Source organism: Mixophyes fleayi, chromosome 4, assembly GCF_038048845.1.
Source record: "Mixophyes fleayi isolate aMixFle1 chromosome 4, aMixFle1.hap1, whole genome shotgun sequence".
Lineage (NCBI taxonomy): Eukaryota > Metazoa > Chordata > Amphibia > Anura > Limnodynastidae > Mixophyes > Mixophyes fleayi.
In genome coordinates, this window is record NC_134405.1 from 322,754,052 (window position 1) to 322,781,882 (window position 27,831).

The following is a 27,831-nucleotide window of genomic DNA, read 5'->3' on the forward strand; positions in this document are numbered from 1 at the left end:
AAAGACCAAACTTTTATCATTTTAAACCTGTGTTGTCGTAGTATTGTGCTACTTATTGCTGGAGATGATCAGGACCTGGGGTGTTATCCTGCTTCCTACTGCAGGAAACATTTTGGTCAAGATTTTAAGTGTCTCATTATTGGACTTAAAGATACACACTTTTTCACCCTTGATCAGAACAAGAAAGGTATTTGTCCTCATTGAAACCCACTGCTGTGTTTGCCAAGCCATCCCTCCTGACAATGTCCAGTCATAATGAAATGAGTCGGGAGTGTGTTTTATGTGGTGCTTGAATCCTGCTCCTTGGAAATTTCTAAGTCTTATCAAATCAGTGCAACAGGCAGACTGTGGTAGATCTTATGCAGATATAACTACTGCTTTTAGTTTTCTGGAATGTGTTAATTTTTTCTGTGTATATGCGGGGAAAAATAAATAAAATAAATAAATAAATAAAAGAAAAACCACCCTTATAGACAAAGCAGACTGCTGCCAAGGAGCTCTTGTCACCAGAGTTAATGTCCAGTAAATTGCTCATTTAATAGACAGGCAGCCAATCAGGAGTGGTTTCCCATGGATGCTCGTTCACTTATTATTATTTACGAAGTTTTGAAAAACTGGTGTAACTAAAAGTATGCTAATTTATGCTTCATATGTGACATTCTCTCTTCAATTGCCGCCACCCTCATCTGGTTTTAGAATAGGTGAAATGTTTCAGCATATTGAGCAAGTTTTCACTTTCAGAGATGGTAATGTCATCACATGATGAGGGGGGAGGGGGGCAGTGTACAGAAATTAGGGCCATAAAAGGTAGGCAAAATGAATGCAGACATGAAAACTAAAGGTGGAAGTATTTATCTATGTAGGGGATGCACTCACATTTTGTTATCAATTGCCACTAGGGATAGAAGAGTGGAGGTTTTTCCCATAGCAACCAATCAGATTCTAGCTATCGCTTATGTAGTACAGTCTAGAAGATGATACCCAGAATCTGATTGGTTGCTATGGGCAACATCCCCACTTTTCCTTCTTAGAAGGTTTCATAAATCTACCTCTAGTGGTCTCCTATTTAAAATCCTGTGGGATTTCATCCTTGCCAAAAAAATGACTTGTGTATTGTAAACAGATTGGTCTTTATTCCAGAGCACAGAATTAGACAACTACCAGTCCATTGTATATTGTCAGAAAATGGGACTGATGATCTATTTTTGGTACAGTTTGCAAAGAAAAACTGCCACAAACAGTCCATTTTATCCTAATAAATTAAAATTAAAGGCATACTTTTCATTCTTTTTTTCACAAAACAAACATATAAGTATTGCACAATACTTTGTCTTCAATATAAAAACATTCATATAAAAAACCCCAAACAAACTGTTTTGGCTCCTTAATGTCAAATATTTCTGCGTTTAAAATGTACAGTTAACCAACACACAGTGGAAGTAACTATTTCGTGGGCTGAATTAATATTCATGAGAAGGAAACCTATCAGTTTCCTAGGACCCGTACCTCATGAATATAAGTCATGCCTCATGAATATTGGTCAGGCAGCATCTCGCCGACGTCACTGGTTCCTAGTAAATGGACTGAGGCTGGTTCCACCCACAAAACGGATGCCTCCACTATGCGTAGATGACGTCTCAGCTACATGTCAGTAGTCAGATCTTCAGGCCTGTGAAAGTGCTTTGTAGGGGGTTCTTCCACAAATCAAAAGATAACTCTCCCGAGCTCAAACATGACCTGTTAGATAAGAAAAAGTTTACAAAGTTAAAAACGTCCATATACTGTTCTATTTTAAACATATAGATTTTTCAAAATCCATAAATTCACAGCACATCCTGGCCATTCTCATGAAACCCGGTGCAACATTTTTTATGTTTATTTTTAGAGACCAAAGCTCCAATTATTATATGTACTTCATGAGCTGCAGAAAAGGAGCTACTTACCAATTATTAAAATCATGCTACATTCAGCTAGAAAATAATGACTGCTACATGTTGGATGCATGTACTTTGTTTCGTACACAGGTGTGTTTTCTTTCTGCATCAATATCATACTTGCCAACATTGACAAGATGTTTCCTGGGAAGTCCGGGGTGCAGGTGGGCGTGCGGGGGCGGGGCTCGAAGAATCGCATCATAAGCCCTGCCTCCAAAGCGGACATCACTACTATGGACCAATCAAAACGGGCGGGCCACGATGATGCGTCCATGAGGTCACTAAGCCCCTCCCCCTCCGTTTAGTTTACCTAGCCGGCCAGGATCAGGGAGAATTGCCTCCTTTCCCAGGAGGACTCCCAGAAATTCGGGAGTCTCCCGGATATTCCGAGAGAGTAGGCAACTATGATCAATATAAAAGGAGGCATGCACATGTGTAATTTTTAATACAAAGACGATTCTGTGACAGTCATCACTCACTCGGCATTTACACCTGCCCTGTAGCTGGTGCTAGTGACACACGCACTCAATGTACATTGTCTACATTCGTCCACCCCTGTTCCGCCCCTCAAGTCGTGGGCAGTAGTAAGCGTCATTTGTGCTCGGACATGAATTGCATGCATTTGATTTCTGTAATGTCCATTTCTGAGCAAGAACAGAGCTGTTTCACGCAAGATACGGCACGCAAAGGCACTTCCGTCAGGCCCACTGTGTGGTCGGCAGTGACTGTACTATATCCCAGAATTCAGTGCGGCAGGGTGTTGCTCAGCCCTATAAATACGCCCCACAGTCAGCTTCTGGCAGCGTACCTCGATTGTAATTAGTATAACAATCATCCATTCCAGCCGCAGGGCATGTTTCTCGTTCAAATGATTACGCATTAAATCGGTCAATTCTGTACAGTGTTGCAGTTTTTCATTAATCACCTAAATGTAAAAAAAAAGAAATAATAAAAATAAAATAAAAATGTATATTTAGGGTTAGAACTTTTTTACATTTTCCTTTGCTCTCATTGGTTCCCTCCTTGTTGGCTCAAGTCACATGACCAATCATTGTTTGATCATGTGATCAACCGCTCACACACACTGGGTGGCCTCTAGTGTCTGTTTTGGAGCCTATGACTAAATTCTTGGTTCGATAATTATTTTTTCGGGTGTCTGAAAGATACAAGTCATTTAATAGAACTTGTGAAAAAAGTTTATCTGTCCAAAATATATTTTATTTGTTCTTTTCAAATTAAATATTTCCCAGTTATGGAAAAGGAGAGGCCATGGGTTCCCCGATAGCACCATCTGTTGTAAATTTCTATGTAGGATGTTTTGAGAAAAAGTAAATATATATGTATATGAGCACAGGGTGGAACGGTGAGTGAAGAGGTCTAAAATAGGTCAAGTTCAGTAAGGGGCGTTCAAGCAAATACAGCGGAGACAGACCAGTACGGAGTCGCACATCCGCTTGTCAGGAGCCAAAACTGAAATCTAATTAATTGTATTTTAGTACAATTGTGTCATGTGCGCCTAAACTGCACTTAGCTAGAAAAGGCTCGGTCCACCGCTCTACTTCTCTTGGCTTGTGCCGACATCTGTGCCTTGGTAAAAACCAATACCTTTGCCCACAAACTGATTCGCTCCCTTTTTAAACCAGGCACATTAGTGCAAACCTAAGCCCGTTACATCACAAAATGAAATTTGGGCTTCGCTTCTACACTTTTTCATGTGGTAAATTACTTTACCTGTTTGCCGTTCACTGGAAAAAAAAACCCTGAACAAATAAAAACAAAAAAACACCCTGGCTCTCTATGCTTTAGCGGTCTGTGCTAGTGGCTGGACATTAACACATGGAAAGAGAAGGAGATGTAATAAAGACAGAAAGACACCTTTGTAAATACTCTTATTCTATTTTAATAAACTGCCAGTTGCCCTTGTTCATTTTGAATTAAGTGAGCCTCTAATCTGCAATGATGGCAAATGTTTTTTTGTCTGAGTTAGGATCCATTCATCAGTAACAAGCCATGACTGGACATTACTATCATTACTATACATCAAAGACTGTGTATTATCATCTCATCATTTATTTATATAGTGCCACTAATTCCGCAGCGCTGTACAGAGAACTCACTCACATCAGTCCCTGCCCCATTGGGGCTTACAGTCTAAATTACCAAACACACACACACACACACACACACACACACACACACACAGAGACTAGGGTCAATTTGATAGCAGGCAATTACCCTACCAGTATGTTTTTGGAGTGTGGAAGGAAACCGGAGCACCCAGAGGAAACCCACGCAAACACTGGGAGAACATATAAAGTCCTCACTAATAAGGCCATGGTCGGGAATTGAACTCATGAGCCCAGTGCTGTGAGGCAGAAGTGCTAACCACTGAGCCACCGTGCTGCACCGTGTATTATGGAACTAAATCGTGTATATGAAATAATGGAAAAAATTATACTTAACCAAGTCTGCCTAGTACCGTACGCTATATGTTTCACCCCTTCGCTGAAATGTACCATCTTTAAAGACCTGCTTATGAGAGTGGAGCTTCTCTGACTAACATCAGTCTGGGCTGATACAAAAGTCACAGTAACAGGCTTGCAGTCACATAGGTATAACAATGCTCTGGCAAACTTACATATATATTGACATACTTTGCAGTTTGTGATGACTGGAGGGAATACTCCATTACATGTTACATTTAACAACATTTCATAGCAAAGTAAAGATAGGATAGAAAATACATTTTACCTTCATGCTTCATAGGTGAAATTTAAAACTTTTGGGATTCAGTTTCATAATTAAAATTCTATATCAGTTCACCACTACTAAATACAACATTTTGTTGAAATATTCCGCAAAGGATGAACTAAATTCGCACCTTGACCCTGCGGTTTATGCTGAGGAACTGGCAGGTTTTATCATAGAGGTGTTCTAAATTTTCTCTGTCCCAGTAGAAGTCAGGAGTGAGGAGAAGATCTGAGCTTAAGTTGATACGATGTCTAAAAGAAAGCAAACAATGTAGTATTAATAGGAAATACACTGCTTGCGTAGTATTTCAATTTATTAATGTAAATAAATCCATTTAATACAGAGAAAACAATTGATCTGAATGCTATTTCATGCTATACTCCAGTGTCTCCACATCCTGATAATACAAGGGGGGCAAAACCTCTGTAAAAAGCTCTATGAATATATTAAAGTGTACAAAATGGCTGCCTTGACTGTATGTACAAAATGGCTACCTTCATGGTATTCAGTGGACAAGTGCACTTTAAAAGGGCCACTGAGCCTAACACAAAAATTGCCTTACAACTATTAATAACGCTCACAGATATAAGTAAAAGTTTCCATACCTTGACAGTACTTGGAATGTGTGAAATTATATTAACATTTGCCATGTAGCAGAGTGTAATCTATGGTTCTACATTATCAGCCAGGCTAGGGCGAGGCTGGCTGCAGTGTCCTTCATTGGAACCAGACAGGAAGTCTGCGGTGTTTATGAAAAGGTCTCCCTCCACGTTGTGCAAGGTGGAATAAACTGGGTAGTTCCAAGCATTAAATATTTCTACCTTAGAGCAAACAGCTCTCCGATTTTCTGCATAACGTCATCGTGAGAGAGTTTCAGTTTTCTTCTGGTTTTCAGCATCTTAAAAACAAATCAAGGCGTTAGAGGCTGGGATTAAATGGAGAAAATGACCTTCATTATATTCAAACAAATTCTACCACAAACAAATGTATTTTCTATTTTATGATTTCAAACACAATTTTCTATAACTGATGTTAAAAATCTATATTTCAAAAAAATAATAAATCTCTCTTCATAAGTCCTGCAGAACAGGCACGGTGACATCTCTTGCTCAGTTCACTCAAATGGTCTGATAATTAGTCTTTGAGCTATGGATTACTGGTGATAGTGTCTCTACGACTACACAGCAATAGAATGACAACCACCAATTAAAACAGAGAAAGGCTACAGAGATAACTACTGCAGCTGTACTTTGTAATCCTGGACACACATCTGATTGGATAGGAGTTTTGCAGTTCGATTAATCTTGTGAGCTATTAGATCACATACATGGAGAGCCATATTGGGCATATATGATCAGATGAATCAATATGACTGTTATTCAACAGATATTGGCCGTACAAATGACCCTATAATTTAAAGCTGACAAATTCCCACACATGCCGATGGGAGTCATCAGACAACCTACTGGATCAAATCCAATCTAATAAAATCATCATCATTTATTTATATAGCGCCAGCAGATTCCATAGCGCTTTACAATTGGGGACAAACATTAACAATGCTGGGTAATACATACAGACAGAGAGGTAAGAGAACCCTGCTCGCAAGCTTACAATCTATGGGACAATGGGAGTTTGAAACACAAGGGCATGTGCTACATCATATTGCACAATGGACCAGCTAGAATGTAAAGGTAAAAGTACTGAGTGGGCTGTGTGTGTGTACCAATGTTGGTCAGAGGGTTGTTGTCTAGTGTTAGCTGTGTAGAGGGTGGTAATAGGGGAGATTAAGATGCTGGTTGAGGAATATTATAAGCTTGTCTGAAGAGGTGGGTTTTCAGAGAATGCTTGAAGGTTTGAAGACTAGAGGAAAGTCTTACTGTGCGAGGGAGGGAATTCCACAAAATAGGTGCAGCCCGAAAAAAGTCCTGTAACCGGGAATGGGAGGATGTGATGAGACTAGAAGAGAGACGCAGATCTTGTGCAGAACGGAGGTGTCAAGTAGGGAGATATTTTGAGACAAGTGAGGAAATGTATTCGGTGCAATTTTGTTGACGGTCTTATATGTTAGTAGAAGAATTTTATATTGGATTGTGTAATAAAATGTAATCCTATCAGATTTGAAATTGTCTGGGATGAGGCCACATGATGAATAATGGTTGGATTAACCACAATGATGAAATACAACTTTACTGTGTCTCAGAGCAGTGGGACCATTGTGCTACTACTGGAGGCTCCATGATCGGTACATCACAGGTAAGAGACAGGATTTAATGTTAACGTGGAGAACTCCATCCAATGCCAGATCTTACCAGGTGATTGGTGCCTGGCTAAGTCACATGCTTATAAATAGAACCTAACAATTCTAAAACAAGTTCACTCTGTGGGTGGTTGAATGACTTACCTCTGGAATTGATTGGATGGACTCAACAAAGGTGTCGAGAGTGGACTCCCACATTGCCAGCTTAACTGCAATTAAACCCAACAAAATAAAATGCACATATTACTTTTTTTTTGTATACAGACTTTTTAATTTTATAAGAACATGTACAAAGCCTGAATGTCTGAATATACACGTATATAAACATGTCTAAATATAAACCAGATCGAGTTACTATGTCTGTGTTCAGACAACTTTGATTGGTTAATACAGGTCATCCTTACTGAATATATTGTTTTGTCTTCCTTGCTTCTTACTGTGCTTTCACTGCAATCTCCATATCAAGCTGGCAGAGTATTTTTTTTATATTGGTTGCCTTTGGATACAACACAGAACTGTATCCAAAGTACAGAGCAGAGTTGTTATGTGTCACATGCAATGTGTGATAAGTGTAAGTCTATAACACCATACTGCTGATTAGGAGATGATGTACGTACATCTAGATGCCATCAACATAAATAGGTTAGTAAAAATTTTTGAAAGGCTCAGCTAGATGGAGACACGTTTTACCATTCATAATAATATTATATTCCCATATAAATTAGCAGAACAGGGAAAAATTATAGGAAGGCTCTGAAATGTAAAGATAAGAACCTAAATGTGAATAAGGTTGGTGATTACTGGGTGCCCATAATATATATCCACAATTGCAGCAGACGTAGGTGGCTCTCCAGTTGTTGTGGAACTAAAAGTCATCTGACAACCACAAGAAGTCTACCTACAGATGGCTGTAGCCCCACCCCCTTTCTGTCAGTGCATGATGGGACTTGTAGTTCTGGAGGAGCTGGCTTGCCACTGATCTAATATATAATAAAATAAGACTCACCAGAGAGGCAAAGTGCGTTGGAAAAGGCAAACTTCTCTAAAATGTGTTCATCTGCTTCCAGCTGCGAATTCAGCACAATTTCACCTTTCATAAGCCGGGAATGTCCGCTGCCGAAACACACACAGCTCACTTACATATTATTACATTTCTCTATGAAAAAAAACAAACTATTGGAACTATTGAGATCTACAACACTAACAATAAAAAAATTCTAAATATCAACATGCAAATGTTTATTATATGCAAAAAAAATCCAATGCTACTGTCATCATTGTAGCTAAGAACGTTTGAATAAGAACTTTTATTACGGGTAAAATTTGATTTTTAAGATTAGTACTATTGCTGCATTTGACCATTTCAATTTAGCTGGATATTTCCACATGCCTGGTCATCTCGGCACTCAGCCTGTCAATAGGGGTGTCCTGTGAGGTACCAAGTCAGTCTATACACAAAGTTTAAACTAAATGGATCAGCATGGACATCCATATTGGTGCAGAGGGAATCGAGAATGTTATCAGTTATACCCCTGTTGAGAATGTGGGAGAATCTACAGATGTTGCTTATAGCAACCAATCAGATTCTAGCTGTCATTTTGTAGAATGTACTAAATAAAGGACAGCTAGAATCTGATTGGTTGCTATAGGCAACAGCTTTAGAGATCAGGATACAGGCTGAAGCAGAGATTGATACAATGTATACCACTGCGGCAATTTGACTCTTGTATGTTTTGCAAAAATCGCTTACAGATCCTTTCAGTGATCGCGCTGAAGATTGCGAGAGGTGAGCAGCGAGTTTTATGTTAGCCCCCTCTCGTCTTGCAAGAAACAGTAAACATATGATTGCAACAATTTCAGGACAATTCTTACGAGAATAAAAGACCAGCTTACTCTCTGAAGCTATAGTTAATCTCCTCGTTCTCCCAGTGAACGAGCGCCACCTCGTACGGCTGGATTTCGTGACTCTCCAAAATCCGCATAACGTGTTTCATCTGAAATACAGGAATACCCAAATTAGCACTAGAGTAATAATTATTTTGTTATCTCACAGTTTAGAAATTAAACATGTGTAGTGATCTGCCCTCAATGATGTTTGTATGGTTGCACCAAAGTAAATGGAGCTGGTGAGTACCAGGTGAGAAGGTTGTATGAACCCTTCAAATGATCTGTCCTAATTTTACTATTAAGCTCTCCCTATTTATGAAACTAATTCCAAATAATAAGAACCTACATTATGTATATTATTTACAATTTTGTGAAGTTACTAAACAGTCAGGGTCGATAAACCACTTAGCCACCAGCTGGGTGGCTCAGTGGTTAGCACTTCTGCCTTACAGCGCTGGGGTCATGAGTTTGATTCCTGACTATGGTCTTATCTGTGTGGAGTTTGTATGTTCTCCCCGTGTTTGCGTGGGTTTCCTCTGGGTGCTCCGCTTTCCTCCCACACTCCAAATACATACAGGTAGGTTAATTGGCTGCTCACAAATTAACCCTAGTGTGTGTGTTAGGGAATTTAGACTTTAAACTCCAATGGGCCAGGGACTGATGTGAGTGAGTTCTCTGTACAGCGCTGCAAAATTAGTGGCGCTATATAAATAAATGGTGAAGATGATAATATAAAATAGAACTTGGTATATTTAAAAATGCTCCTAATAACATTCACAAATGTATAAGTTTCAGGACCACATCAGAACTAAATATATGTTAGATAAAGTGGTATTTTAGGTTTATGACCTTTTAAATAATAAAGAAAAAAAAGTGTGTGTGTGCTTACAGTTTTTTCTTCTATGTTCCAAAACACAACGGCACCTTCCCTGAAACAAAGACAGGTATACAGGTAATACTATACATGTGTTCAGATCACTGTATTGTTTTCAAAATTCAGAAGTTGTACGTGTGTGTGTGAGAGGACACAAAAGTTCGTGAGGAAAGATGATGTCTAAATGGGACCTCCCAGGTATGTAATTTTTCCTCTCATTAGCCTATTCATACCCCATCCCTGGAATGTGTACCGGTAGGGATTCTCTCCTACGCACAGTGAAGGCAGCCATTTTGTGGACTGAACCAATATTCTAAAACATCCTATTTCATTTGTAAACTGTGACATCACTGAGGATCAAGGTACTTCAGTGATGCGATTGGTTACTAGTGAATTAATAGACTGCATTGTTATAAAAGGACAACAAAAATCCCCTGGCGATAAGCGGATTAAATGACACCCTGTGGAACCTCCAAATGCAGATGTGTGTGTGAAAGATCCAATCGGGTCTAGGAATCTGCCTTATTGAAGGGAAGCAATGTAAAGAGAACTATTGAGGCTTTGAGAAAATCCACAAAAGGGTGGACGGAACGTGTCACCTATACATTTTTATAAAAATCTGATCTGCAATATTTACTATCCAACATTCTAAGTCCGCCTACCAGCATTCTGAGCTCAAACTAATGGACAACAGTAGCTGCACTAGATGGAATGTTCCCTGTGAATGAAAATTGTTGTCCGGACCACGAATTTGGTGGGTACCTGTCCCTTCACATCGGAGGTACCTACCACTAGGAGACAGCTGGGACGGAGGGGTTCAGTCGAAATAGGATTAAACACCGACCGGTGGTCTGGAGACTGAGTGAAAGACTTTTTGCTGAACTCCTGTCAGTCACCCCCCCCCCAGTGTATTATCTCTGTGACGGTATACTAATATCGGGGTGCAATTTGCTCGAAATGTGGATCTAATGGGCCGCTAAAACGGTAATTACCGTGGAGGTTATGGCGGACTCATAAAACGCTTATATTTGAGTATTTAAATAGTTATTGAAATAGCAGTATCGGTCAGATATTTTCTCTGCATATTAGGTTGGATATAACTTTTCAATATCATATGTATATGTATTTTGTGGATTATTCATATTCCTTTTAATATGTTTATCTCATTTTTAAGTATTTATGGGATTTAATAAATTGTTATATGTGCAATTGTCTTGGATGCATTCTCTTTATATTAACTGAATAACATTTAATGTGTGCACCTTCCCCTCTTTGTGCTCTTATATAAATTTTACATTGTTATAAAAACTGATTCAGTCCAAAGGACTGTTTTTGGGTTTCTCTGTTGCAAGAATAGCAATTTCCACTTGCAGGTGAACATGTTTAAACATGGAAAGAGAAGATGTCATCTTATGTCTCCCATTTTTGGAGGACAAAAATGGTTTTTACTACTGGCAATTTTCTGTTATTTGGAAGCAGTCTGAAAACTGAGAGACACGTAAAAACAAAATAAACACACCATTAGGAGACCAAGTGGGACAGATTATATATAGTCATAAACTTTTTGCATATAACTCAAGTTACTCTGACAGAGATCAGACCTTTAAGACTTGAATTTACTTAGTTTCCCCTGCCAGAAATAAGGAGACTGAAAAAACACGACATTAGTTACCTACTGTCAGTAATTTAACTAACTAATATTCCTCAATTAGTAAGAAAAAAATAAAATATTAGAGGTCAGTAAAACCTGACAACCTCAGGAAAAGTTGGCAACTGTGGTAACTTTTATCATGGAGACACGTATTCATGTCATTACCTGAAGAAAAATATCGCTCCAGAATCGCTGTCTTTAGCAACGTTTTCCACTAACACCAGCAATACATTGGACGCATCTGTAAGAAGTAAACAATAATTAATAAAAACCTTCTTTGAAAAGCGTGTTTTTCAATAATAAGTCTCTTTATATTTCAAATAATTAACATTTTTTCCAATTACAAAATTTGTAAGTGTTTTTATTGATATAATATATAAAATAATTTACAGTTTGATTTAGTGTCCGAGTTCCTTCATGGAGTACGCATGCGTTCAATGTCAGCAAAAAGGAAGAGACAAAAGGAAACTTATGTGTTGAAACATATTTTCAGACAAGATCTCCCAGCTTTTGGATTAATTCCTTTGTGAAGGATATGTCTGTCTATGTGGACATTTTATTAATATTTAGCTCAATATAGTTATTTGCACTTTACAACTGAAACTAAACTGATCATAGGCTGATGACAAGGCAAAGACGTTAATAGGACATTTTCACAGTGCAGGTGCATGTTAGATACTCTCTCTAGTAGAGTGTATCTAGCCAGTATTTATTTATTTTTTTGAATGCCCGGGATCGTGCCCTCTGTCACCACAGTGTTCTAAAGTTAAAACACAAAAAGTGCACTGGAGTGCGGCAAATTCCAGCCCTCCTCAAAAGTCAAAGATACTCTCTATCCCTGACCCCGGGAACCATATGGTCTTCAGATCTCCCTTCACCGCAAGGCTAGGTGAGGTCTCTTTTGCCCTAGGTTCAGGCCAAGTTTTTCCCCAGGGCACCAAAATCTTCTGCCCCCATCATTGAGGGGATATCAGGAGGTTCAGAGGGGTGAGAATGGCCATAGGACAAGGTTACAGCCCATCGCCTACAGGGGGCGCCTTTAAGCCCCACTGCGTACATGGGCATCTATCCTTATCTTAGCCAATAGGCCTATAAGTGATATAGTTTTGTGAAAACTCACCCTATGGGCTTTTTTAAAGAAATGTGTGTCTAATACGGTGGACACATCATTTAATATAAGAGGTGCGGACGTAAATCTTTACTGTAGCTTTACTAACAGTTAAGAACATGACACATAACTAGTCCAATAACCTACCTCGAGGTAAACTCTGTGATTCACAATACCCATGCGATGCCAGATCATGGCACAGAGTGCCCAGGTGAAATTCGTCCGCTGTAGCAAAGGCAATGCACTGCATCAGGTCCTGCGTGTTTAAAGCAACAGAGGCGGGTGTAAGTGAAACCTCAACAAAACTTACTGCAGGGGAAAGGGACACCTTTCAGTAAAAAAATAAATATAATGATCACTACCATAGCTGGTTCATGTCCCTCTTAATTTAAATACCTTTCTAATATTTCTGTCAGGCAGATCTTTACATGAAAAGACAGTTGGTGGTTGGATATTAAGGATCCACACTCTCTACTCCATTTATTACAGGTTTTAAAAACCCCTTGGGGTAAATTTATCAAGCTGCGGGTTTGTAAAAGTGGAGATGTTGCCCATAGCAGCCAATCAGATTGTAGTTATCATTTAATTAGTACATTCAACAAAAATGACAGCTAGAATCTGACTGATTGCTATAGGCAACACCTCCACTTTTTCAAACCCGCAGCTTGGTAAATTTGCCTCCTAATACCTAAAATACCCTTGCTAATCCCATGCTGGAGGAGTTTAACATACAACACTTTATAGTATATCTCTGTAGGGGTCAATTAAAATATGGATAATTGTGGAAGTATAGGACAAATGCTGTTTCTTCTACTTGTGACGCCATAGGCCTAATGTTCTGTAGTTGGCTAATTTTTTTATAAAAAGCCCTCTAATGGGGAAAGGAGGATTTAGGCATCTGCCACAAAGAGATGCGAGTAAAGATTTTAACCAAAACATTTCGCTTAGTACTTGTCGCACCCAATTGAACCGGCCCCTATTTGGCACAAATCTCTCAATGTTTGTGTGGTAGGAAATTTAGACTTAAAGCTACAATGGGTCAGGGACAGAAGTGAATCATTACAGTCTCTGTACATCGCTGCATAAGATGATTGGTAGTAAATAAACAGCAATAGTACTGATGTGATGAGTGGTAACACACAGTGAAGGAAGCCATTTTTTGGGCTGAACCAAATTTCATGCCTATGAAGCCTATTAATATCCTAGGAACTTGTGACATCACTGAGTAATGAGACATTTTATCCTTTGTACCTCAGTGCTGTCACTAGCTCTCGTAGGGAATTGATAGACTCAATATTGGTTCACAAAGCAAAATGGCGGCCTCAGTTTAGGCAACTGGAGCTCTTGAATGAGGCATCAATATGGGATCTCCACAAATAGCTAGAATATATAGCTAAGGAATCCATTTTGTATTACCTCAGTCTCTGACAGAAGAGGCTTATTAGATCTGGATGGCTGTTTGGTCCTGGATGATTTCAGCAGTCTTTTTGTGACTTGTGTGGGAATGGTCTCTTTTGACGTTGTAGTTGAATATAATCTACTGAAAGACAATTGGCTCGGTGTGACATGATGGGGTCTCCAGTTCTTTGAGCAGAAGGTAACTTTCTTCTTTAATTCAAAAACATCCGAGCATTTATGGTTTAAGTGTTTTGCACCGATTGTACGAAATGTATTTAGCAGAAGAATACCACTGGTCCTTTTATTTGTAGGTCCTGTGAAAAGTCTGTACTTCGTGTCTGCGTTATGTAGCTGTTTACTTATGCAGTTTGCCCCGACAATTTGTGTTAAAAGGCATGGCGTCTTCCTTAGTAGTCCATTCATGTTATATTTTAAAGCTGAAAAGATAACAAATTACAAGTATTATACCAAAGTAGGTACATCACAGATTGCTCTACAAATAAAGTACTCTGTAACATTCTGTATAAACATTGCTTAGCAGGGCAGGAAGGCCGATGTCCTGGATGTGCATTTCCAAGCCAGGGGGAGAGGTTCTTATCACCTGAAACATTAAATTTAGTTTTGATAGGAATATCATAACTTATGCTTAAATACATGACTTTTCTTATCTTGTGCCCACCCCCTTCCATGCACTCCCTCTGTGTTACTAAGGGGAGCTTGCTTAAGACTCACAGTGGTGTTGTTGAACACACAAGAATAGGAATTTCAAAGGAGCATGTAGTAGTTGGATTGGGGATTAAATCACTGGCGTATTCAGAGGGCCCACCGGATTTGGAGAAATGCTAGACCCCAGGTAAGCATTCTTGCATAACTAAAAACTAAACCGTAATTCGTCTCTAACTCTCTTCAGCCAATTATCCAGATTTACACTAACCCTACTAATATTGACCAACCAGTGCAACATGCATGTGGACTTGCCATAATAGATTGAAACTTATCTGGTTGGATCTGATCCGGTGGAAATACAGGTTTTATCCACATTGTCCTGTGTGTAAGTTCCTCGACTGACCCATCCATGGAGGAGACCTTACCTGCATTGGTATGTGGTTGTTTGGTGCAGCACCCGAACAGGTGGATCAGTAGCCATCCACGTATGTAGCCACTTTACCTGCCGATATGGTTGAAGTGAGCACCAGAACGCAATGCCTGTAGGAGTCTTAAAGCCATACCTCCAAACATTTTGCATTTAAGATTGGGTATATTCAGCTTGGTTCGCACAAACATGGGAAGGGTATGTGGTCAAGCTACAGGGGGGAGGGGTGTGGCCACTTCATATTGGGGGCTTGCCTCATTCCCTTGGGCCGTGTCCAACTCTCTGGAAGCACCTGCTGCTGGTATGCGTGAATTGATACAAAAGTCCTTTTATGCAAAACTGTGAGAGGTATATTAAAGAACAATACCCCCCCCCTTCCCTTTTGCCCCCCAAAACTCATATATGCACAGAATAAATGGCTTTAGAATTCTGATGAGCAATTACACAGAACAAGCTGTCAGGGCAGAATTCTAAAGTTATCCTGTCAATATATGCAATTTTTTTTTTTTTACAAAACTATTATTAATTTTATTATATTGTTTTCTTTTGAAATATGTTTTTTTTATCAAACAAAATGGATTTTTTATTTGCTCTAACAAATTTTCAGTTTTGCAATAACCGTCATTTAACTCTCTAAGCCATAGTTCACCCGTATAATTGAGCCATAGTTCAGTTTAACTGATAATGCACAATGAGACTTAAAAGACAGCCATTGCAAAACTGAAATCTTTATTAGTTGTGATTTACAGATTATTGTTACTATTAAGAGTTTTCTTATTTTTAATCTGTAAAAAAAAACAATTAAATTGTCCACAGTAAAAACATGATTCTTATATCTTTTACCATGGATATAGAGGTCATGCCCATTTCTTTTCATTTAGAGATCGGTTGACCAGGGGTGCATAATCTTTAGCATACAATTCCATATTTGTTTCATTTTAAATTTTTGCAGATCAGAAGAATTGGGATAGGAGGTTTGACATGGAAGCCCAACCCAGATCATTAACCATTTCAGCTTGCTGTTATTGACCTTCTGCCCAAAGTGCTTCTCTATTAACACCATTTAGGAGATCAAGCATGTGGAGATAGCCAAATAATCCCAGCAGTGACACAAGACGGAGTACCGGGGACTCGAACCCGCGACCTTGATACAAGCTCCATACAAAGCACTTACCTGCATGAGAAAAGACCCTCCTATCTACAGTCCACGCCCCCTGATCCAGCACGCGTTGTACACAGACATAATCTGCACAGGCGTCAGCCTTGCTGTTCGCAGAAGCAGATTCCCAGGCCGTAAAATATAGTTATTCTAATCGATCATTAAATAAAGCAGTCGACGTAGCTCTTCGTACGAATTCCATATTTATTTTCGAGTTTGTGTTGCCCGGAGCACAGGAAATAATATTTTTGAACGCGGCGGACTTTTTGACAGGTGCGAATGTGCGGGTGGGATAGAGGAGAATGCGTTTTTGGTCCTGCAACCTGGTGGTAGTACTGGCAGCACAGTCTGCTGAGCCAGTAGATCTGGAGTCTAGAGACAGTGTGAGTTCTAGAATATTAGGTGCATTACAGTCTATGTTTCTAGTGTATATAGCTATATCTATAAACACTCTTTAGATTTTGTGATATAATTGTTATTGTAATTATCTATGTTTTGCATTTATTATGAATAATCTGGTTTCATGACTGTCATGTTTTATTAAGTGTATTGATATATGCGTATAGAAGAGTTATAGCAAGCAATGCATAGATATCTGCATGTAACATCTAAGTATTATACACAGGGATATTCACAGCATCTCAGATGTATAAAATTAATAGAGTACAGGTGAAATTTGAAATAGGGATCATTGATCCCTATGATTAAAAGTAGAATCTGTATGAGCTCTACAGAAAGCAAAAAGCTATGGAAAAACAATTTGTGTATGCAGGGGCAACCTCATTTTTGTGGTCTGTCCTTTTAAAATGCGAATCAATAGTCATATTATTATTACCATTTATTTATATAGCGCCACTAATTCCGCAGCGCTGTACAGAGAACTAACTCACATCAGTCCCTGCCCCATTGGAGCTTACAGTCTAAATTCCCTAACATACACACAGACAGACTAGGGTCAATTTTGTTAGCAGCCAATTAACCTACCAGTATGTTTTTGGAGTGTGGGAGGAAACCAGAGCACCCGGATGAAATCCACGCAAACACAGGGAGAGCATACAAACGCCTCACAGATAAGTCCATGGTCGGGAATTGAACTCATGACCCCAGTGCTGTGAGGCAGAAGTGCTAACCACTTAGCCACCTTGCCATACTCTTTTAACTGAAGAGTGATCACATGGAAGCATGAGGAAAGCAAATGCTCTTATCTGTGTTTATTGTTGCAATGCCTTGTATTACTTGGGGGTGCCTTCTGATATACACACAAGATACAGTAGTCTTTTTCTTACAATGCATGGGTTATAGATGTGTTTAACATTCTGAATCTAAAGTCATCATGTCACTACATACACTTAATTGAGAAAGCAATATTTTGTCATGCACAAATATTATTATTGTTTTGTTGTCATTGCTCTGCAGTGCTGAGCATGGGGGAAAACAGAGCAGACATAAAACAGGGACATCCAAGGTAGACAAAATCAATCTGCATTCAAACAGGAAATGTCAGAAGAGCTTACAATCTAGCTTCTGCTAGTTGGGGAAGTGGGCTTATTTAAAGTAATAAACAAAGTTTGCATGTAAGTTTTTAATTGGTCAGGATCAAATTTCTTTGTATATTGGTTGCATTTATTGAAATTAAATATGAAGTTAATCGTGTAAAGATAATTATTTCCACTTAATTCAAATATTTTTCAGACCTTATTGTAAGAGTGAAACTGGATCTCATTAATAACTATATTTTAAAATGAATACTCATTTTATGTTGTTCCTTGCAGATTCGAGCAGGATTTAGTCAGTGAATCAAGAAAATGGAGACTCCAGACTCGCTCTCTGCCAAATTTGAAGGGTGTGTATTTGTTTAAATGACTGGTTGTGGATATTGGAGGATATGGTGAGTCCGTGCAGGGATCTGCGGAGTGGAAAGAGAGGAATATCGGTTCATACAGAGGACACAAGGCCACCCCGTGCGTCTAGAAGAAAATAGTTTTAATCATCTGCTATGAATAGGGATATTTACTGCAGAGCCATAGAACTGTCACAGCAACTTGTATTGGCAGATACAGTAAATTAAATAAAGGATTGGACATTTTTGTAACAAAACAATATACAGGGCTACTGACATTAATAGCACAATACAGTATGGTGATCCAGGAAATTGTCCAATTGGCAAAATGACATCAGGAAGCAATAGTTCCCCTTTTAGCGTAAATTAGACTATTTTGTTGTTGTGTTTCCTTCCTCTTGATAAACTGAGGTTTTAGATGGTGAAAGGTAATAGAAATGTCTTTTTTTTTTCTTTCCAACATAAACAGCTATGTTATGTTGTGCTGTGTTGTGTTCTGTTGTGTTTGCATTGTCAGTTGTATAATTATCCTTTCTTTCCCTACAGGTCTTTTGCTTACTTTACAGTTAAAGACAGACTGCCTCAAATTCTAACCAAAGTGATTGACACCGTGCATCGAAATAAAAATAAGTTCCTGGAAGAGTATGGAGTGGTGGGTGATTAGTTCATGAGATATGTTCACTAGAGGGACACTAAAAGAAGCATCTAGTGATATTCCCTGTGTAAACGTTTCAGGAACTTGTCATAAAGTCACCTGACGTAGCGGTGCCCACACATGGGATAATGCATAGCTGTATTTATAGACCATTATGGGTGTGCATGTAAGAATTGTGCACTTCTTGGCCATGGTGTGGAGCCTGCAGAGCTTACAGTCCAGGACTCGGGAGTTCCATCGCTCAGACGTTCTTTGTACTTTATAAGGGACATAAAAATGGAACTGTTACCTCTTATCTGTGAAATTCACGCCGGATAAGGGAGGCTATCCATCACACCTATTCTCTGAGTTAGCGGCAATTCGACCAGGGCAGGATGTCATGTGGCATTGGTGGTCCAGGGAGCACCTGGTTGTCCCTGATTAATTTTACATAGGGAACAATGCTGCCTCTCTGGAGGCCGCCTTTACCCACCGTCTGAGACCCCATTTGTGCGGAATAAAAAAAAAGGGAAATATATATTTGCTGTTAAATCCATATCTCCGAAGCTGTTGGGGGGGGCCACAGATTAACCCACCCAGGAACGCTGACTCCTCTGGTTAACCTAACCCACCATCTGTGTCCATCTACAGCCTCGAGGAAAGGGATTTAATGGAAAGTACAAAAAACTTTTTCTTATTATATACAGATCAGTTTAGCCTCCTTTATGGTGTGAGGACATCGGAACTGTCCTTGTTACATATGAGTGAAAGCTTTTTGTTTTATTGACGTTGGTCCAAGTTTGTCTAGAAATGCCTCTCCCTGCAGGAGAATGGCATTCTAAAGGTGCAAGATGTGTTTAATTATAGAAATGTAAAATTATATAATTGTAGGTAACAAGTAATCCCAGGGTGGTTTATTTTAGGAAGGCATCGAGGCAGAAAAGAAAGCTATATCTTTCTTTTCCAAACTCCGGAACGAGATGCAGACAGACAAGCCCATCCTTCCGCTAACCGATGACCAGCCGGATACGCACATATGGAACCGCTACCTGGACTACCAGGAAACATTACTCGGCAAGGGTGAGCAGCCCAGCTGGTTCCGATCCCCCTGGCTGTATGTGGAGTGCTACCTGTATCGCAGGGTCCAGGAAGGTCTTCTGTCCAGGTGAGCAGAACATGCGCGTTCCACCGCCTAAAGCTGTCCGTGATTACAGGGCATTGCTTTATATTTATAGGACATACATTCATCCGTTACGAATCTTGTGTTAATTAAATATCTCACCCCCTAACAGCGAGTGGGGGAGGTGCGATACTAGGAGCCAACCTTCACTCATTACCTGAAGCTAAAAGACGGCTAGTTTGAAACATCTTCCATAGAGCTCCGCTGTTGAGCTATGGTTGGGCTTAGTTCTCCAGTGCCAAGAGCCGCTCTACGCTTTGGATTACAGGGGAGGGGTGGACTTTTTTTTTTAAGGGGCCATAAAACTTAAAATACAAGTTGGCTTATTTAACATAACTAATAGTAACACTCACAAATAGCTATTTGTGTTTTTTACAAGATTGAGGATATTTAAGATGATGGTGTGATCATTGGGGGAATATTTTTTGAAGGAAACCAGGTAGCCTCTGATATGGCTTTCAATAGAATAATAAGTCTGAGGCATAAGAAATGGTAATACAGTTACACACATCCTACGTCCCTTCAGGAGGTCTGACCTACATATTTATTACAGGTGTCCGTTTTTGGACACCGTGTTCCCTGCTTTGAATCCTGCCGTCCCCTGTGGCAGATGGGGGGAGGGGGGGTGTTTGCGCCCTCCTGCGCTATGAGCTGCTGTGGCTGCCTTGACATACATTGGGGTCTGAGCTCTGGTGATGGGTGAGGGACCCCCGCCTTCTTTCTGCATGGTAGGGGGGAGAAGAACATTCTTATATATGATATTGTGATACAGAGCTCTCCCCAGAAAATGTTGCCAGCCGGGTGGCATTAAGAAGCAGCCGGATAGAGACAGTGTAATAATTTACAATAATAATGACAAATGTTGGGGGTTATTGCCCACACCTGCCAGGACTGGTCAGACTGGTGGTCAGTGGTCTAACACACACTGCTGGCTGTAGTGCTCACATAGTGCCTGTTCTAATAGGAGAAACAATGGTTTATTATATTAAATAGGGTGGGAAGTTAAAAGAGCCGGGTGGAGGACCCTGGGAATTAGGTGCTGGGGAGACCACTGGTGATATATCCTTCTGCCATATGGTGGACATAGACTAATTGTTGGGTGTTAAGTTACACCCTTAGTAGAGGAACATGTCTAATGAAGGACAAATTAGCCTCCTCACCACTCAACTAAACCCCTCCTGACAAGCAGGCACCAGGCCCTGGATTGTGTCTTTTTCTTTTCATTCTTATCTTATTTCATTAAAGACTTTTTCACTTTAATCATGTCTCCCGTCTTTGGTCGGGCTCAGAGACCTGACGCTGGTTATGACACCGGGCCAAGTATGGTTTATATATCTGTTTCCTCAGTAGGATCCTCTCATCGAACTCCTGTGGAGTCAGATAGAGCAGATCGGGAGCAGCTGTCTGTGCCCCACAAGCTGTGTTTACAGATATATGTTCTTCTGGTGATCTGACCACTGAGGATATTCTCCCTGCCGTTACCTCGCCCTCTGGCAGTCCCGCGTACAATGTAATGGTTGGGAAAGGCAGATGTGTAGCTGGAATGTGTTTTAGGTTTTGTGGTCATTCAAAAGTATTCAACACAACGTTTCTTTGCATAAAACTATAGCTCGAGAAATGAAAGCATAAAATATTCTGAATACATTGCTTGGACCATCATGGGGTAAAGCTTGTGCTAAGCCTTATATTAAGTTTCTTCCATTACCACCATATTTAATTTTTTGAGCTAGGTGACTTTTATGTTAAGGGTATGGCTGTTTTGACAATCTTTAATGTAGCAATATTGATATTTTGCATTGATTTACTGCAGTCCCCCTATCTGCAAGTTTGATGTCTTCAGGGAAGCAAAGAATGAAAGTTTCTTCCAATCTCAGCCAGCGATGTTGGCTCTCTGCACGGATCTCCATGAGCTGAAGAGGAACATGGAGAGCCTCAGTAGAGACCAAAGCCGAAAGGAGTTCTACAGACTGCTGCAGGTGGGTAATCTCCGCTGATCAGACAGGGCGCCAAAATCGCCATGGCCGCTATGCGCATGGTAAACTAAGTCCTGTGTGTTATTTTATTAGTGTAATAATTTTATAATTCTTTATTTAAAGGTTTCTTTATGGGGAAACAAGTGTGACCTCTCCATATCTGGGGGCTTGGACAACTCTCAGAAATCCAGTATTCTCTCCTCGTTGGAGTCCCTCCAGCCATTTATATTGGTAGATAATATGGAATCTCTCTGGAACATCCTTTCAAAGAGTAGAGATGGGAGCACGGAGAAAGACTCAAGGATTAGAGTTGACATAGTTCTAGATAATGCCGGATTTGAGTTAGTCACCGATTTTGTCTTGGCGGACGCCATATTGTCTCTAAAACTGGTCTCCGAAGTTCATTTTCATGGGAAGTGCTTTCCTTGGTTTGTGTCGGACACCACAAGACACGACTTCAATTGGACAGTCCGGCAGTGTCTAGCGGCCAACCACAAGTGGATGTCAAAGTGCGGACAGACATGGAAAGAGAACCTAGAGAAGGGCTGCTGGGTGTATCATGAGAATATGTTTTGGACTCTACCCCATGAATATTGCAGCATGGCTGATACCGCTCCCGATTTATACACAGAGTTGCAAAAATCGGACTTGATTTTGTTTAAAGGGGACCTGAACTACAGGAAGCTCACCGGAGACCGGAAGTGGGACTTCACTGTACCCTTTTCTCAGGCGCTGACAACATTTCATCCTGCGCCTCTGTGCAGCATCAGAACCCTAAAAGCCGACGTGCAGGTCGGTTTACGTCCGGGGATCGGAGAACAGCTCACGGCGTCTGAGCCGGACTGGATGATATCTGGCAAATATGGAGTGATCCAGTTCAGTCCTACGGTGTAAGGCAGTGATTAGATGTTAATGGAAAGAGATTATTTTTTTAGCTTAATGTATTGAGTGCCATATGCTTCGTTAGTATGGTCTGCTGCTTATGCACAAAAAAAAACCTTCAGTCTGCAAACCACCGGCTCAGCTAGCAGAGCATGCTGGGATTTGTATTTTAGCAGCCAATTGGGGGCGATTGATTGTATACAATGCAACAGTGTGTGCATGCCTATGTACCTGTGTGTTATAATGTTTTCAGAAAGGAATAATGTGTGAGACTTATAGAATGTTGAGAGAATTGTTACTTGTTTGTTTTGACAGTCAGTGAATGTTATAAGGAATTTTGGTTTATACCCTTTGTGTCATCTGAAACTACTCTGACATCCTCACAACCAAAGACAATAGCAGGCATTTATAAAAAGTGCAACATAGGTGACTGCAAAACAAAATAGTACAAAAAAATGCTGTAACACAGAACAACAAATCGGATTCTAGCTGTAAGGTTTATAGAATGAAAGCACACTTCTGATTGGTTGCTCTGGATGACAGCACACTTTTTTGCAGTTGCATATGAAACCGTTTTCATAAATGTCTTCACGTATATTTGCAGCACAAAATAGTAATTTTATGTTGTTAATGCCTAAAGGCATAAAGTCAAAGAGGTTACTATGTGTTATTTCATTTAAATTGTCATGGAACCATCCAGGATTTCCCCCTATACTTATGGGGAGAATCCGTGTGGCTGACATGCTAGGCATAATTAAAGATTATATCAAACCACATGTTTTATTCAGACAACCCATTTGTTACAATGTTTTGCATATGCTTATTGATTTATTTCTGCCATTTAATCTCTAATGCATAGTCCTCAGTATATGTCTGTACCATAGACCAGACATAGTCAATCTGACCCCAGCAAGACGTGTAGTTTCATCACATCTGGAGATCCATAGGGGTCCATTTATCATTGACGGTTAGTGGGCGACAGTCAGAATAATCCTGTATCGCTGCATACCCCAGCATCCCCCCTCATCTACACTAACTAAAAGTTCCCTGGCAGTCTAACGCTTCTGGCGAATGCAAGGTCTGACCCTAGTGGCTACTGCGCATGCGCAGCTAAGGTCCCGCATGCGCATTGTGGTGGACTCCAGTGCTGGACGCAGAATCTACTCTAGCGGCCATGAAGTCCTTAAAATGGTGATCTAAAGCCATCTTGAGATGGTGTTAGTTTGTTAAGGCTGGTGGTGAAAAGTAAAGATTGTTAAACTGGGTCACATCTCCATAGAAGTCAGTGAGGACTTCAGTGACCAGGTTAAGGCAGGAGAAATCTCTGATTCTCTCCTGCTTTAACCCCTTGATAACTTAAAAGAAGAGCTGAGATGGCCATTCTGTGGAGCAAAGAGGTGATTTCTCCAGATTTATGGCTCATCGCAGCTTATTAAATAGACCCCACAGTTTGCTAAACTCTATCTTATTTAATATGTTAACTATGATCAAATAAACTGGAGACTTGCTAGCTCTCGAGTTCTAACAACTAGCTGCCTGCCAAGGCCTATCATAATTTATCATCTGGGGGTAAATGTACCAAACTGAGTGTTTTCCGGCGGGTTTGAAAAACCAATCCGATTCTAGCTATCATTTATTTAGTACAGTCTACAAAATGACAGCTAGAATCTGATTGCTTGCTATAGGCAACATCTCCACTTTTCAAACCCGCCGGAAAACTCTCAGCTTGATGCATTTACCCCCTGGAGTTTAGTAGCATTGAGGAGGACTGTGAAAGCTCAGGCCCTTTAACATGACCCCTCCCAATTGGTCCAAAATAAAAAATGTAATGTTAAATGACATCCAATGGTTCCTCCTCATCCCACCTTTTAATGTGTGCGTTTGAGATTATGGCCCAGGCAGAGGTTTGGTCCTGAAGGTATATGAGGTATGTATTTTATTTAGCATCAAATAAAGAAAAATAATTAGTTTCTGTCCCCAAAAATTTGGTGAATGTTTCACATAATGCCTCTAATTGTAGCTTCAGATACCATTTTTTTTTTTGTAAGAAAGGCATCTAATCCATTTTTAAATTCTATTTGATAATTTGCCATCACCAATGCATGTGGTTAAAAACTCCACAACTTAACCACCCTTACAGTAAAGAATCCTTCCAATGCTGATGGTTATTTGCATATAATGCTTCTGAAGATCACACACAAGTATAATGAATGTTTTATGAATATTCAAATTAATTATTACACTTGCATCTAAGACCGAATCATCACAGCCGCCTCTATCCCCACCCCTCCCGACTTGCTCTCTTGTCACCTAATGAGCCATGTAGGTGATTCTAGCTTTGAGACAAACGGGATAGATTAGATTGACAGGATAAATGAGCGTTGCTCGCTGTGCCTGCCATATGTCTATGAAATGTCTTTGCAAAACACTGCTTTGCTCTGTGTAATTAGACCCTGTGATTTGCGTGTTCTGCTTCTACAGACTTCATACAATGAGATAAATACTGTATCTCTTGAAAAGGGGTAGTACACCTTTGTATAACTCAGTGTTGGCTAACCTGTGACACTCCAGGTGTTGTGAAACTACAAGCCCCAGCATACCCTTCCAGCCAAAAGCTGCTATATATTGGCAAAGCATGCTGGGACTTGTAGTTTCACAACACCTGGAGTGTCACAGGTTAGCCAACACTGGTATAACTGCTGCTAATTTGGCACACCGCTGTCAGTGTGGTTCTCACCCCCCACGTACCCCCATGAATCACTACATGAGCAGAGACTATATATCATTATACATCTATACAACCCCTTTCATAATATTAAACTTGGTTCATTTATTTTAAACTGCAGTTGATAGGCTTACATCTCATAATGAATCAATAGACCAGTGCCTGTGTGTCACTGTCTCATAGTACATTGGAAAGCTGCCCTCTTGTGGACATTTGACGACACTGAAGGTAGATGACAAGTGCACTGTTTCCTTGTGTTTATTTGATTGTCTGAGTACTTCCAGCATGTAGTGTTGTCTGCATCTGCACATTATCTGCATATCTTTACAAGGAACTAATTTTTTTAAATGATGTGGAAAACATATCGAAAAATATTGCTTCCAGCTTTGACAAAAAAGACAAAAGCGTCATTCTGTGCGGGTGGCATTGCTTTGTATCACTGTTTGTGTCTAATTATATGATGTAAAAGCAAAGTTTATATATGTCCTAACGTTACAGGGTTTTTTTGTACGGTCAGCAGAGTAATTGGGACATGTTCTTAGGCAATTAGACTATATCCTACCACTATGTTGGGGTTGGGCTGTATTTTATATTATACACCGATCAGCCACAACATTAGAACCACCTGCCTAATATTGTGTAGGTCACCATAGTGCTGACAAAACAGCTCTGACTTGTTAAGGTATGTGCTCCATAAGACCTCTGAAGGTGTCCTATGGTATCTGGCACCAAGACGTTAGCAGCAGATCCTTTAAGTCCTGTAAGTTACGCGGTGGGAACTCCATGGCTTGGACTTGTTTTTCCAGCACATCCCAGAGATGCTCGATCAGATTGAGATCTGGGGAATTTGGAGGCCAATTCAACACCTTCCCAGCAGAACATTGCCCAGAGCACCACACTGCTCCCACTGGCTTGCCTTCTTCCCATAGTGCAGCTTGATGCCGTCTCTTCCCCAGGTAAACATTAGACACACACCCGGCCATCTGCATGATGTAAAAGAAAACGTTATTTACGAGACCAGGAAACCTCGCATTGCTTCATGGTCCAGTTCTGACACTCACGTGCCCATTGTGGGCGCTTTTGGCGGTGGATAAGGGTCAGTACGGGCACTCTGACTGGTCTGCAGCTACGCAGCCCCATATGCAGAAGTCTGCAATGCTCTGTGTGTTCTTTGTATCATAGTCAGCATTAACTTTATTAGCAATGAGTGCTACAGTAGCTCTTCTGTGGGATTGGATGGGTTATCCTTCGCTCCACCCACACATCAAAGAGCCTTGGGTACCCATGACCCTGTCGTCGGTACACCGGTTATACTTCCTTGGACCACTTTTGGTAGGTACTAGCCACTGCATACCGGGAACACCCCACAAGACCTGCCGTTTTGGAGATGCTCTGTCAAAGTCGTCTAGCCATCACAAGTTGGCTCTTGTCAAAGTCGCTCAGATCCTGATGCTTGTCCATTTTTCCTGCTTCCAACACATCAACTTCAAGAACTGACTGTTCACTTGCTGCCTAATATATCTCACTCCTTGACAGGTGCCATTGTAACGAGATATTCAATGTAATTTACTTTACTTGTCAGTGGCTGATTGATGTATAGCGCAGTGTGTACTATATATACATAAGTAAATGTTATCCCTACTCTTCATTATGCTCTCTCCTGGGCCAGCTTCCTCTGTACGCTGCCACCCCACTGCCTCATCACCAAAGCTGGAGAGCTGAATGCAAGAAGCTGGCCAAGTTGGTTGCATAGCACAATACGAAGCTCAACTCTGAAGTCTTGTCCGGCGAAAAGCATAGAGCATGCACTATCTTATAGGCCAGGTTTGGCTAACCTGTGGCACTCCAGGTGTTGTGAAACTACAAGCCCCAGCATGCTTTGCCAATATATAGCAGCTTATTACTGGAAGGGTATGCTGGGACTTGTAGTTTCACAAACTCCTGGAGTGCCATAGGTTAGCCAAGCCTGTTATCGGCTCTCTTCCAGACTGATCCCGCCGAAGGCGGCAGAAGAGGGTGGGACGCCCCCTGGTTAAACCCTTATATTACTTTATTCACGTGACCTCGAAGAATTTGTGTAAAATGAGGGAAATGTCTAAAAATATCTCAAATTTCAAATAAAGTCATGGAAAAATATACAAGGAATTTTGCAATTAGCCACATTTGTTTTATTTTGTTCCAGTACATAAATGTCTACTCCTGGTGAACTTTCCATGAAATGTCATATCTGCACAATAAAATGCTAACTGGATACAAACAAGCTTGTTCTTTCCTGAGCAAACATCCAGTGGTGTAATCTGTATGTACAGTATATTGTTACTTTTGGGGTATTAAAACATAAATTAAGGTACTGGACACTACTGTAATACACACTTACTGTAATACTGCAGTGAGTTAGGGAATGAGGGCTTTTTGAATATATTATTTCACCACTTAATTACAGAGAGCTGAAACCACTCCCCCATCAATAGGGCAGAGCCCT

At 40.3% G+C, this 27,831-nt stretch overlaps 2 protein-coding genes across 2 annotated transcripts; one reads left to right on the forward strand and one right to left on the reverse strand.

The window, feature by feature from the left end:
• Positions 1–1,113: 1,113 nt before the first annotated feature.
• Positions 1,114–15,274, reverse strand: RMND1 (required for meiotic nuclear division 1 homolog). The gene is made up of 12 exons (XM_075210210.1): positions 14,955–15,274; positions 13,882–14,300; positions 12,613–12,721; positions 11,523–11,598; positions 9,722–9,761; positions 8,839–8,939; positions 7,952–8,058; positions 7,090–7,154; positions 5,507–5,583; positions 4,816–4,936; positions 2,743–2,859; positions 1,114–1,737 (listed from the first exon to the last, which is right to left on the reverse strand). Exons 2-12 carry the CDS (start codon positions 14,284–14,286, stop codon positions 1,705–1,707), a joined length of 1,251 nt encoding a protein of 416 aa, XP_075066311.1. The 5' UTR covers positions 14,287–14,300; positions 14,955–15,274; the 3' UTR covers positions 1,114–1,704.
• Positions 15,275–16,403: 1,129 nt separating this feature from the next.
• On the forward strand, positions 16,404–27,609 carry DCPH1 (damage control phosphatase 1). The gene is made up of 6 exons (XM_075210211.1): positions 16,404–16,498; positions 17,888–17,958; positions 18,502–18,607; positions 19,513–19,754; positions 21,580–21,745; positions 21,866–27,609. The coding sequence occupies exons 2-6, from the start codon at positions 17,921–17,923 to the stop codon at positions 22,634–22,636; spliced, it is 1,323 nt and encodes a 440-aa protein (XP_075066312.1). The 5' UTR covers positions 16,404–16,498; positions 17,888–17,920; the 3' UTR covers positions 22,637–27,609.
• Positions 27,610–27,831: the final 222 nt, after the last annotated feature.

What these genes read in the sequence shown, in the direction of transcription:
- RMND1 (XM_075210210.1), bottom strand. Translation starts at nt 14,286, where the DNA reads ATGAATGGACTACTAAGGAAGACGCCATGCCTTTTAACACAAATTGTC. An exon ending in GGAACATAGAAGAAAAAACT is followed by an intron (nt 8,940 to 9,721) that starts GTAAGCACACAC and finishes CCTGTATTTCAG; the next exon opens with ATGAAACACGTTATGCGGAT. An exon ending in GCATAAACCGCAGGGTCAAG is followed by an intron (nt 2,860 to 4,815) that starts GTGCGAATTTAG and finishes TTTTACATTTAG; the next exon opens with GTGATTAATGAAAAACTGCA.
- DCPH1 (XM_075210211.1), top strand. Translation starts at nt 17,921, where the DNA reads ATGGAGACTCCAGACTCGCTCTCTGCCAAATTTGAAGG. An exon ending in CTCTCTGCCAAATTTGAAGG is followed by an intron (nt 17,959 to 18,501) that starts GTGTGTATTTGT and finishes CTTTCCCTACAG; the next exon opens with GTCTTTTGCTTACTTTACAG. An exon ending in CAGGAAGGTCTTCTGTCCAG is followed by an intron (nt 19,755 to 21,579) that starts GTGAGCAGAACA and finishes GATTTACTGCAG; the next exon opens with TCCCCCTATCTGCAAGTTTG.